The 13,470-nt window shown below is 48.3% G+C and overlaps 1 protein-coding gene across 1 annotated transcript; it reads right to left on the minus strand.

Annotated features, from left to right (window-relative positions):
- Positions 1 to 3,089: 3,089 nt before the first annotated feature.
- PRG3 (proteoglycan 3, pro eosinophil major basic protein 2) lies at positions 3,090 to 6,718 on the minus strand. The gene is made up of 6 exons (XM_049889699.1): positions 6,661 to 6,718; positions 6,030 to 6,167; positions 5,328 to 5,620; positions 4,929 to 5,060; positions 4,051 to 4,162; positions 3,090 to 3,274 (listed from the first exon to the last, which is right to left on the minus strand). Exons 2-6 carry the CDS (start codon positions 6,088 to 6,090, stop codon positions 3,216 to 3,218), a joined length of 657 nt encoding a protein of 218 aa, XP_049745656.1. The 5' UTR covers positions 6,091 to 6,167; positions 6,661 to 6,718; the 3' UTR covers positions 3,090 to 3,215.
- Positions 6,719 to 13,470: the final 6,752 nt, after the last annotated feature.

The following is a 13,470-nucleotide window of genomic DNA, read 5'->3' on the forward strand; positions in this document are numbered from 1 at the left end:
TTGCCAGAGGCCTGTCCATGTTCAAGGGCCTCATCCCTGCTGTTTCTTCACCACCCTCTTCCCCACCCCCCACCCTGGGTTCCCCAGTCCTGTCCTGTTCACCCAACTTCAGCACCCTTAGAAACAAAGCACATCTGGGCAAACTGTTCCTTTTATTCCCGAAACTCCAATCCCATCAGACACCTGTACAGATACACACACATACACACACAAACATAGACCTGTATCTACATATGCTCAGATATACACTGACACGTATGCCTCCTGTCTTAGATACTTGGTGCTGCTACAAGAAATTCCACAAGTTGATGGCTTTAAACAAACAGAAATTTACTCTTTCACAGTTTAGGAGGCTAGAAGTCCAACTTCAGGGCGCCAGCTCCAAGGGAAGGCTTTCTGTCTCTGTCAGCTCTGGGGGAAGGTCCCAGTCATCAATCTTCCCCTGGCCTAGGAACTTCTCAGAACAGGGACCCCAGGTCTAAAGGATACATTCCACTCCCGGCCCTTCTTTCTTGATGGTATGAGATTCCTTCTCCTCTCTGCTCAAGTCTCTTTTTTATATCTCAAAGAAATTGACTCAAAACACAGCCCAAACCTCTGGATTGAGTCCTGTCCCATTAATATCAGAGAGGTTAAGATTTACAACACATAAGATAATCACATCACAAAATGGTGGACAGACACCCAATACCGGGAATCATGGCCCAGCCAAGTTGACACACGTTTTTTTGTGGGGGAGGGGGAGGGACAATTCAATCCAAAACACCCTCACACACTGGTCAAAACACAGAGGTATACACACAGGTTCAGGCATGTCGTCATCGTTAGTTGTCATCAGATTGACTCATGGCGACCCCATGTGTGCAAAGTAGAACTGAGCTTCATAGGGTTTTCAAGGCTGAGGCCTTTTGGAAGCAGACCATCAGGCCTATCTTCTGAGGCACCTCTGGGTAGGTTTGAATTGCCAACTCTTCAGCTAGTAGCCGAGCGCCTAACCATTTATGCCTTCCAGGCACTCCTTCGATTCAGACATGTAAGGGTGCAGAGCTTGACAGGGACATACACATTCACAGACGTACACAGACGCACAGGCACATCAGGAAATGCACAGTGCACAGGAGCGTGTAACACACCCAAGTACACACTGACTCATACAGATCTGTACACATTTATATGCACATTCATATATCTGTACATAGATTCACAAGTACACAGATATCCACGTGTATACAAAGATTGACTAACATGTACACACCAGCACTAACATATACACACATGTACACGTGCACACACAGAAATACTTGGGTGTCCTCCCTGGGCCCCATGGACAGTTATATGCTCAGGAAGTCTCCCTCACAGATATGCTCTCTCCCACAAGCCCAGGCTCTGGCCCTCTTAATATGGTCTAGGGTCTGAGCTTCCTGCCTCATCTACCCCAAATCCTGCCTGGGGCCTAGCACCCCACCAAAACAAAGTTAAAGCAACAACCATTTTCTCTTTCAATGTTCCCAGGGCCAGAGAAAGTGGGGTGAGGGGAAGAGAGAAGAGCTGAGGCTTAGGCTGTAGATGTGGGAGTGGGAGCCACACCCCTACCAGACATGCTGACTTTGACCCCAAACCCCTAGTGTGGGAGGCAGCTCCCTTCTGAGAGTATTGTCGCTCCTTAGATGTGGAAACCCTGGGTATAAGGGTTACAAGATACAGCTGCTAACCAAAAGGTTGGCAGTTCGAATCTACCAGGTGCTCCTTGGGAACTCTATGGGGCAGTTCTACTCTGTCCTGTAGGGTCACTATGAGTCAGAATCGACTGGTCCGCAATGGGTTTGGTCCTGGTTTGATTTAGAGGTGGGTTGGGAATGGGGGAGGAAGAAACAGCCACCCTCCTGAGAGTGGACTTGGGCACACATCTCAAAAGAAGCTGGGTCCAAGGCTCAACACTTGGTCTTTATTCACCTGGAGAAGCAGGAAGAGGGAGAGTCAGGAATAGGAGGAGGAGATGGAATGTGCAGCTAATTATCTCCACGAACAGCTGCCTCCTTTGCTATGAGACCAGAAGACCTGGATAGTGCCTGGGTACCATTACTGACTTACTTCCATAGAAGAATTCTGATCAAAAGGGGGAAGGAAAGTGCAGAATAGAATTTCAAGTTCTCATGGACTCCAGACTTTCTGAAGCTACGGAAGGTGGATGAACCCCTGAAATGATTGCCCTGAGATAATCTTAAACCTTAAACCAAAAATATCACCAGAAGTCATCTTAAAACGGAATAATTGTCTAGCTTAACCAGTAAAGAAGGGTCTGCTTTGAGCACTATGCTCTTTTAAGAACTATACATATGGATCAAATTGACAACAGCACCTGGAAGGATTAGATAAGAACTTAGAGGGCTGTGACTTGATGTTAATGAGGGAGGAACAGCTCAGAAAAGGAGGGTAGGAATGGTTGCACAACTCGAAGAATGTAAGCCATGTCGCTAAATTGTACGTGTAGAAACTCTTGAATTAGTGTATGTCTTGCTGTGTATATTCTCAACAACAGCAAGCTAAATAAAATTTAGGAAAAAAAAAATGCTGGGGCTTTGAGCTTTCCCATAGGGTGCTGAGAGAATGGGAAATGGGGCCAGGATAGAGGAGCAGGCTGGCCCCAGACGGTATTCTTTCTCCCCCTTCCACGTGGTGTCGTCCAGGTGGATCTCAATGCTCCACCCCAATCGTGAATCAGCTCTATCAACTCCTCTTTGGAAAGCTGTCCGCCCACCCCCCGATTCCCATACTGAACCCAAATAAAGCAGAGGGCCAGTTCCCCACCCCCCACCCCCCCACACCAAATAAGCTCTTCCATCAGCGTCTGGGAGGAGGGGTGGACTCCGCGGGCTGAGAGGGGCCTTCGGGAGGGAGCCAGGGCGGGGGCACAGCCTAGCCTACGCGTCCGCCTCTAGGCGGCGCTGCAGCTAAACACCTCAGCACCACCCACCCAGTTCCAGCAGCCCGACTCCACCAGGGCTCACTCTCCTCAACGCCCCGCCCTTCGGGGGGGGGATCCCTCAAAGTGAACAGAGAAGACGGAAGAGTCGGCGAGTGCTGTGAGAAGTCTGGATTTATTGCCAGGAAAGGCTAGGGGACGAGCCTACTGCTGAGGGTGGGACAGGGGCAGCCAGGAGCGTGTGAAGGGAGGGGGCTCCAAGGGAGGGTCTCATTGCCTCTGGCTTAGATTTTTAGAAGGAGCAGATGAAGGGCAGACGCCTTTTGCATCGATTTCGTCGCCATCGGCCTCCTAGCAGTAGAGAGCATAGGCTTGTCAGCTTCCAGTCAGGATCTGGCTTGTGCCCCCCTTCCCTCCTCAGGCCCCTCATCTGTCCCCTTCACCTGCCATCATCGTTATCATAGGTCGCCCTAGGTTTCCCACATAACCCTATTAGCTAACGTTTCCATGAGCTGGTCGGTATGCTAAGTGCTTTACATGGATTATCACATTAATCCTCATAATGACGCCACAAGGTAGGTGCTGCCATCATCCCCATTTCGCAGATGAGGAAACTGAGGCTCCGTGGAGGTAAATAACTTGCCTATATCTCAGCTGCCAAGTGGCAGAGCTAGGATGTGAATCGTGGCCGTTTCACCCCAGCACAGATGGTCTTAGCCACTCTGCTAAACTCCCTCACGTCTGGCTGTTCAAACCTGGCGTCGAATCTGTCTGCTATGGGTGATTCCCACGTCTTCCCTTCATCCCCCATCCACATCTTATATTCACATCTTCTGCTCTCATCTGTCACATCAGTCACTCACATTGTCGCCCTCATATCAGAAGAGGGTCCAGGCATGCCCATGAGGATGGAGAGCCCGGTCCAGCCCTCCACGGGGAGCCCTTCATCACCTGGTTTTGGTTTGAGGACTCCCTGTAACTCCACCCTCCTCCCAAGCAGGAGTTCGGTTCTCCACGTGGGGGAGGGTATGAGTCTGGAGGAGGTGTGTCCAGGCGGCTCAGAGGGACAGTATGTAAGCGTCCTCCTTGCCACTCTTCCCCTTGCCCTGGTGTCCAGTGTCCCTTACCTCTGGTGCACAGTGCCACACAGCGGCCTTTCCCGTTCCCAGGCTGCCCTGAGGCCCAAAATGCAAAATCCCAGCGGCTTCCATCAGTCCAGAGAAACCTCCTGCACCGGAACTAGAGAAGTGATAGACTGGGTCAGAGGACAGAGATCGAGGAAGGCAGACAATTCTAGGGGCCCCAGAGAGAGCCCACTGCTGGCTCCTTTCACTATTCAGCCATCCAGGAGCCAGATACGCTGGAGTCCCATTCCTGAGGGTCTGTAGGCATCTCAAAGTTTACCATGTATACAAATTGACCAGGGATCTTTTTAAAATGCAGGTTCTGATTCAGGAGATCTGGAGTGGGGCCCAAGATCCTGCATTTCTAACAAGCTACCAAGTGATGCTGATATTGCTGGTCCATGGATCAAACTTTGAGTAGCAAAAAGAAAGAGCCCTTGTTCGGCCACAATCCCAGAGCTACCCTGAGAAAAGGTGCTCATTTTAGAGATGAGAAAACTGAGCCTCTACAAAATCACTCAGCTAGCTAGTAAGTGGTCACGTTGGGCCTGGAACCTATTTCCTGATGCCAGTGGTATGTTGGTAAATCTTTAACAACCAGCTCTGGTAGAAGGTAAGAAGGCAGGGGATGGGGAGCACGGAGTGTTGATTTGTAGCCATCACCATTTTCCATGGTTGACTCCAAGCTATAAGCATGAAGTCCCTGAACATGGAGTTGGGAAGAGATGCATACAGTCCCCAAGCCAGTGCAAACCAGCCCCAGCACATCACTGCCTGCTGCTCTAAGGACGCCTCAGTAGCTGGTCTGAGACTTTGCAGCAGCGGCTCCTTAAAGCAATCAGAAAGCACTTCTTGTACCCAGGAGCTGGCCCCTCACTTACCCAGCCCTTGAGGATGCCTCCAATCCAAACCTGGGCCTGGTTGATCCTACTGGTCACAAGCTGGATGCCGTAGTTGGAGCCGAAGCTATGGATGGAGGCAAGGTTGCCTCGGTAGCACCTGCTGCAGGTATTCTGCAGAGAGAAGAGGATATTATGAAAAAAGGTGGGGTAGAGAATTCATTCTCATTTATCTCAAGTCTTTGAGTCTCCAGGAGAGAATCCACTTTCCTTTTCAAGTCAGAAATCGGGGGCCTACTGGCTCTCCTCAATCCCACCTCTTTCTCCTTTATCAGTCGTCAGGACTTTCCCGGCAGGAAATTATAATTCTCATAATAACAATAGTCAAGCTACTTTCTTCTTCTCCCCCAGATACTCTGCAGTAGCCTGACTGCCACTTACCTGAGCTTTTCTAAATGTCCTGAGGTTCCGCACCAACAGGTAGCGGCAGGTCTTGCACCCAGGGCTGCCCAGCAAATGAACCGTGTCCTCTTCTCTGGGGCATTGTAAATCCTTCTCCGTGTCCTCCTCATCCTCAAGGGCATCTTCATACCCGAAAGATTCTACCTCCTCTTCCTCTGACTGAACCACCTTCTCAGTTAGGGCCAGCTTTCCCTCCTGCTCCCCTGAACCTTCCAGATCCTGGCTCAGGTCTGCTACTGTCTCTAGGCTTTCCAGTTTGGGGAAATCATTGCCTGGAAAAAGAGCCAACAGGTAACGTGCCACCAAGTCGAGTCCATGCTTGTTCCAGGACCGTGAACAGCTCCTAAGGTCCTGGAGACGCCAAATGGCACTAAGACTGGAAGCCTCCCTCTGTGTTGGGCGAGAAGAGATCTCTTGGTTCACACCCACAAATGGATGAGAACCTGGCTCCTGCCTGACACTACAGGTGCGTATTTTGGGAGAAGCACCTGTGAGAAGCCTAGAGGAATCACCTGCCCCTGAACAGAAAGTTCAGGCCACTGTTCTGAGTTCAGGAGAAATTTTACCAGGGGATGATCTAGGTCAACTGCAGAGGGGAGCTTTTGGTCATGGCACAGGAAAAAAAAAAAAGTGCAGGAAAGAAAAGAAAAGGATGAATGAGCTGAGAAGGGGAGGACTTACTCAGATGAAGAGCAGAAACGGTCCCCAGCAAGAGAAGGGACAGGATCAGAGGGTGTTTCATAGCTACTCAATCTTGTGGCAAGGGCACAGCTCCACCTTTCCTCCTTCGGGCTTGTCCTTATGTGTCTAGCGCAGTCCCTGGCACACGGTGAAAATGCAATACATGTTTAATTGATTGATTAAAAAACAAACTTGCTGCTCTTCCTCCAATGAACAGACCCCGAACTGGAGAATCAGGGAAAGGACATGGGGAGGGGTAGCTCAGGTCCAAAGGTCCCTTTTCCCTGAGAGTTCCATCCCTGCTCCTGGGAAAGCACTCCGCCAAGACCAGGACGCTGTTAAGCACCCAGCAATGCACAGGACAGCCCCTGACAACAAAGAATCATTTGATCCCAAATGTCAATAATGTTGAGGTTGAGGAATCTTGATCTAGATCCACAGCACAGAGGAAAGAGCACAGATTTTTTACCCGTTAAAAGTGAGAAAGAGGGAAGGAGGGGATAAGGCAGGGAGAGACAGGGATGAAGAAAGGCGTGCTCAAGGTTAGCGCTGTTTTCATTCATTCATTATGGTCCTGTGGTGTTTGCCATAAATGATCCCCCTTCCTTCCAGGCAGCTGGGATGTACTCACCTCTCTGAGAGTCCGAGGTCTCCACTCTGAGTGCCTCTGACTTCTAGGCACCAGAGGCAGCCCTTATACTGGGCTTTTGGGGAAGTGGGAAGAGGCCAGCATGATTGCCCCAGGGTGGGGAGGGGGCGGGGGGGCCGTGGAGTTGATAACATGGAGTTTGCTCAGTCTCCTCAACCCGGGCCCTGCTTTCTCTGGGACTGCAGAGACATGCCTCCTGGGGCCTGCTGCCATATGGCACCCATACATCCTGGTTTGCTCAAGAATGCCTTGGGTGTTTTGCCTATCGTCCATGTACCATTGTTACCGTTGCCCTCTAAAGAGCCCCTGTCTGAGCAATACCCCTTAACTCCAAGAGCAGCTTTCCACTGCTCCACATCCCAGGAAATGAAGTGGAGAATCCCAGGGAGCAGGTAGGAGGTCAGTGAGGGGAGGAAGTAAGGGGCAGAAGGGAGCCTCAGCCCTCCTAAGCCCTTATCTGGACCAGGTGCTGTATACACATCACAACCGTGAATCCTCACCTTCGCATCAACCTCACAAAGAATGTATGATCATCCCTACTTCACAGGTGAGGAAAAAAGAGACTCAGAAAGGGAAAGTGACTTGCCAAGGTTACATAGGAAGTGGGGGAACTGGGATTCTGAAGTCTTTTTGGCTCCAAGACTTTCTCTTTCTTTGTCTCTCTCTCTCGCTCCCTTATCCCCTCCTTCCCTCCCTCCCTGTCTCTTTTTCATCTTTAACGTGTAAGAAACCTATGCTCTTTCCTCTGTGCTGTGGATCTAGATCAAAATTTCTCAGCCTCGACATTATTGACATTTGGGGTCAGATGATTCTTTGTTATCAGGGGCTGTCCTGTGCATTGCAGGGTGTTTAACAGCATCCTGGTCTCTGCCTACTGAAGTCAGTAGCACCCTTCCCCCCAAGTCATGACAATAAAAAATGTCTAGACATTGCCAAATGCCCCTGGAAGGCAAAATTGCCTCAGGCTGAGGATCACTGATCTGGGACATGCCAGTTTGCCCAGTCTTCAAGGCTGACAAGGAGGCAGCTGCTGGAATAAAAAGCAGAGTCATTTAGACGTTCTGAGGTCCACCTTCCCCAGCCCCACAGCCCCATCTTCTGCCAGCTCTCCACCACCACCAGGGCCAAGACTAGGGAGCAGTGAGTGAGGCACTTGCCTCAGGCACAAAATATAAATACTCAGGCATAAAATACTTAAATGCAGTATTTTTTTAAATTTGAAATTAATGCAAAAAAAAACCCATGATGAACAAAATATCAGAATTTAACCAACCAGGTTTAGGGTCACAGGGCATCCCAGGTAATTGGCCTAATATAGTTTTTAGTAGTTTTGTTCTACCTCCTAGTTTGTTGAGTAGTGCCTGGGGTCTTAAAAGCTTGCAAGCAGCCATCCAAGGTACAATAATTTGTCCCTATTTGCCTGGAGCAATAGAGGAAGGAGAGTCAGGAGTAGAAAGAGGAAACGGAATGCATCCCTAATTGCTACCATGAACAAAGACCTCCTTTGCCATGAGACCGGAAGAAGAGATGGTGCTACTATTACTGAACATTTTGATCAGAGATTCTATACGAGAATCTCTGATTAAAAGGGGGAAAATGTAGAACAGAATTCCAAGTTCTTCTGGAATTCAAACCTTCTGGAGCCACGGAGATTGGATGAATCACCAAAACTGTTGCCCTGAGATCATCTTTAAACCTTAAACCAACAATATTACCTGAAGTCTTCTTTAAATGAAACAATAAGTTAGCTTACTTAGTAAAGAATGTTTGCCTTGAATATCATGCTCTTTTGAAGCACTATCTGTATGGGATCAAACTGGCAACAGCAACTAGAAATGTCAGATAGGAAGCTTAGGGAGCAGCGAGTTTATGTCAACGGGGAATGAGCAATTCGGAGGGTGAGAATAGTTGCAAAATTTGAATGTAGTCAATGTCATTGAATTTACATGTAGATATTGTTGAATTGATGTGTGTTTTGCTGTATATAGTTTCAACAACAATTAAAAAAAGAATAATTGAACCCTTTCATGAACCAATTATATTCTGCTTTCAATTTTTTCTTGATACCATGTGTGTTCATTAATGGAAGCATTCTGAATCATTGATTGTGTCTGAATTTTTGGCAGGTAGTATGGACTTTTTTTTTCTTGCCCTCTCACATAAGCCTGTCCTAAGTGTTTGGTGGGACATACGAAGTACCACAAACTATACCCCAAAGTCCCCATCACGGTCTATTGGTATATATGTGTAACAAATAAAAATTTTCTATTTTTCCTACCAAAAATTCAGAACCTCATACAATACCCTGTAAAAACAGTAATTTGTGGCACACACCTGTTTCTTTAGTTTCAAACAGTCATAAAGGCCCCTGTCTTGCATCAGCATATACTATCAGTGGTGCGGCAGCTTCCCAATAAACCGTCAGCAGCAGAAAAAGTACTTTGTCCCTAGAGGTACCTGTGAGCATGAAAGGGTTAACCAATCAAGCTCCAGACACATTCACTACGGTCCAGAAAAAGACCAGCAAGCACTGAGCCCTGCCTTCCCAGGATGTCTCTGCCAGGGCCCGTGGCCTGTAAGGCGGGGTGACTCAACTCTGTGACATTCTAGCCAGGCAGGGTGTATTTGTTCTCCATCTTCCAGCCCGGCTCTCCAGAGCTCAGGGCACCAGGGACAGGTAGCCCAGAGGGTGAGAAGGTCTGGATTCCTTTCTCTTCTCTCCTCTCCCCAGGGGCCTTCAAATGAGAGGCCACTTCTGGGCCGATTGCAGAGTAACGGCCTTCGCCCTTCGCCCTTATCTCCCCACCCAACGGACCAGACCCCAGCTTATCAACCTGGCTGTGGGGAGATTGGCCAAAAACCTGGTCTCCCAATTTCAAGCTTCAGGCTATCCTAGTGGGGGAGGGAGTGGAGGGGGCCCACACCAGGGGTGCCATTTCACTTGGTGGTTTGGATGACCAGTAAGGTTGGCCTCTCTCCTGAGCCCACATCACGATAAGCTTTAAACATGGTTTCTCATTTGAATGTCCTCATTTTACAGATGAGGAAATGTCATCTCAGAGTTTAAAGGAATTGCCCAAGATCACACAGCAAATAGGAGACAGGCCTAAACCCAGGTCTTCTGACTCCTTATCTACCGCATAGCTGCCTTCCTGCAACCCCCTCTCACTGGCCTCCCTCCCCTGCAGCCTATTCTCTCCCTCACGTTGACCCTGTTTTCTTCACACACAAACCCATCCCTTGGCACAGCCATCCCAATGACTTCGGCCTGTCCCTTAAATGACCACAATGATGTCCGTCTGATATAAAACTGAAATGACATTTTTGAAGGTCTACCCCAGACCACACACTTATGCTTCATTAAGTTTTCTACATCCACTATCTAGAAATTAGGCATTACCATCTCTAGTCTACATATTTTCTACAAAAACCGAGAGAGGTTAAATAATTCGCCCAAGTTCACACAGCTAGTAAGAACTGGCATGTCTGACCCAAGTCTATCCAACTCCCCAGTCTTTTGCTTTCTTCAGTATGCCCCAATGTGCTACCTCCAGAAAGTCTAAGCAGTGGCGCACATGGAGCTCCTAGTGTCTGGTTTACTGCTTGCATTTATGTTCACATGGGTTTCAGACTCTACATATTGTCCCAAGTTTCAATCCAGCCCCCATTTATGCAGAAAATGTATCTCGCCATCTTGAGAGGTAGTATGTTGTTTTTGTTATTAGCTGCCGTCGAGTCAGCCCCCGACTCATAGCAAATCCATGCACAATGGAAAAAAACACTCCTGGTCCTGCACCATCCCCATGATTGCTTGTGGATCAGACCCCTGTGATCTATAGGGTTTTCACCGGCTGATTTTCAGAAGTAGATCACCAAGCCTTTCTTCCTACTTCATCTTAGTCTGGAAGCGCCACTGAAACCTATTCAGCATCATAGCAATAAGCAAGCCTCCACTGACAGGTGGTGGCTCTGCCTGAGGTGCCTTGGCTGCGAATTAAACCCAATCCCCCTCATGGAAGGTGAGAATTCTACCACTAGGCCACCAGTACTTTGAGAGGCAGTGTAGCGTGATGTATAGTGAAGTCACAAGTTCCAGAGTCAGCCCTTCTGTGTCTCAGCATCTTTGTCTCTAAACTGAGGGTAATGAAAGGTTGCTGGGAGGATTACGTGATGATATCAGCTCAAGTAAAACTCTCAGAACAGTGCCTGGCACATGGAATTCATGGTGGTCCTTGTCAGTCTCCTTCTCAGGCAAGGCACATGGAGCTGGGGGTGGGCCTCATAAGGAAACCAGCACTAGTACCTTGACCCTTAACAAGAAATAATCAGTGAGTATTGATTGAGCTCCTACTGTGTACTTTATACCATGCGAGGAACTCCAGGGATTCAATCATAAAGGTGTGATTTTATTTTCACCGAGCGTAGTTAGTATCTTGTGGAGAAGAAAAATGCACACACAAATCTATATTTTGGAATGTAAAGCCATTCCCTTTGCTTCATTATTTTTTTTTTTTACATTTTTGTTGATCCCTAAAATGTACCCTATAACATGCACTGTAGAGTGGACAGCTCAATGGATTTTTACAGAGCAAACGTGCCAACATAACCACCCACAGACCAAGGCACAGAATATTATCAGGAGCCCGGAAGTCGCCTTGGTGCCCCCTCCTTGGCATCACTCCCCCAAAGGGGATCTCCATGGACTGAAGAGAAAATCACTCCTATCACGCACGTGCACACGCGCACACACACACAACAGAAAAGACTTACGAGGGACAAGACAACGTCCACCAAGCACTTAGCACAGAGACTGGCATCTGGGAATACTTACTAAATGGAAGATAATTGTTATTTTCATTACTAATATTGGAATAAGGGGAGACAACACCTTCCCACACCAGAATGTAAGGACCATGAGGGCAGAAGCGAAAGTTCTACCGCAGCCGCGTCCCCCACAGCGCCCAGTACGAGGCTGGACTCAAAACATGTGTTTCAGAATTCCACCGTCTTTGAAATCAACAATATCATGGAGCAGCAGTTACAATGGACCTACGTTGGATTTCTCTTTTTCAACTTACTGTGTGACCTTGGGCAAGTAGCTTCCCCTCTCTAGGCCACACCAAAAATTAAAGCTCTTGATTTTCCTTTCTCTAAGATTCCGGTCCCATCTGAAATTCTATGAATTTGAGGAGTCCTGGAGGAAAGGGAGAGCCCTGATGGTGCAGTGGTTAAGAGCTCGGGTGCTAGCTAAAAGATCTGCAATTCAAATCCACCAGCCGCTCCTTGGAAATCCTATGGGGCAGTTCTACTCTGTCCTATAGGGCCGCTGTGAGTTGGAATTGAGTCGACAGCAATGGGCTTGATTTTTTGGCTTGGAGGAAAGGGGCTTTAGGGCATTGACTCTACTTTCTGCTCACGTCCCTAATATAGGGGTTCAGAATGCCTTCCTCACCTCCGATTGGGGCTCCCTCATTCCTGGCTGTGTTGGGATCCTATGCCCCAAGCTGAACCCAAGGGTGAGAGAGCCTATCTTGCCTCCCACTGTGCTCCATCCCCATATGATCATGTCAGGGAGGGGAGAGCAGCCAACCCTCCCAGTAAGAGGAGCACATGGTTGAAAGAGTATGCTCTGGAGCAGATAGAGTGAAATCCCAGCATTGGTCTTATTTCAACCTGGGCAAGTCTTTTAACAGGTCATCACCTCTCTTGTCCTGGTTCTGAAGGATAGGGATAATAATTACTGATCACACAAGGTCATCTACATAAGGTACTTGCCACAACAGGGGGTACTTTGTGGGTGTTCAATAAAGGGTAACAATTAGTAGATGTCATGTTTCTTACATTATAAACACCTGTGTTCCTAAATAGCAGGGGGACTGTGTCTTGTCATATTCCCGGGCCTTATATAGAGTCTGACACATGGCAGGTTGTCTTACATTGTGTTTTCCAGAAGCAGACCCTGAGGCAAGGATTTGAGTGCAAATAGCTTATTTGGGAGGTGCGGCGGACATTGGTAGGGGAGCAGAGAATTGATATGGGGAAGGGAAGGCAGTCAACAAAAGGGAAGGTGTGTTATAAAGTCAGCTACCACAGTGGTTAGAACCAGTAAAACCCCCTTGCCATTGAGATGCCATTAAGTCAATTCTGTCTCATGGCAAACCCCAAGTGCGTCAGAGTAAAACTGTGCTCCATAAGGTTTTAGATGGCTGATTTTTTAGAAGTAGATCACCAGGCATTTCTTCCAAGATGCCTCCGGGTAGACTCGAACTGCCAACCTTTCCATTAGCAGCTGAGCACGTTAACTGTTACACTACCCAGGAGTTAGCCCCATTGGGAAACCCTGAGAAACAATGCCCAATACATGCCTAATATTTATTCTACCTGAGGAGCAAGGGACTGAGGTACTTATACACCCACTCCCAAGAGTTGCAGACTTTGTCAAAGGTGTATTAATTTCCTGGCACTTCAAACCAGCCATAGTTCTGAGAGTAAGAAAAGTACCTTGAGTACCGAGATGCAGACACAGGCTGTTGGGGGTCCACCTAGCACCTCCAAAAGTCCAAGAGATGTGGGTGGGCTACAGAGGTCCCAGTAATTGGGTGTTCACTGGGTATCACTGGGTGTTCTGAGCCCATCCCTCTGTCTCTGGAAGGCCCCATAGACCCCACCCAGCCCCCAATCCTCCTAAAGGGATGATAGCTTCTAACCCCTTCTATGAGAGGCAGTGGGGTGGGGAGGGCAGGGTGAGACTAACGAGAACATATCAATAATCAGAGGAGAACGAAATCAGTT

This window comes from Elephas maximus, chromosome 7 (genome assembly GCF_024166365.1).
Source record: "Elephas maximus indicus isolate mEleMax1 chromosome 7, mEleMax1 primary haplotype, whole genome shotgun sequence".
Lineage (NCBI taxonomy): Eukaryota > Metazoa > Chordata > Mammalia > Proboscidea > Elephantidae > Elephas > Elephas maximus.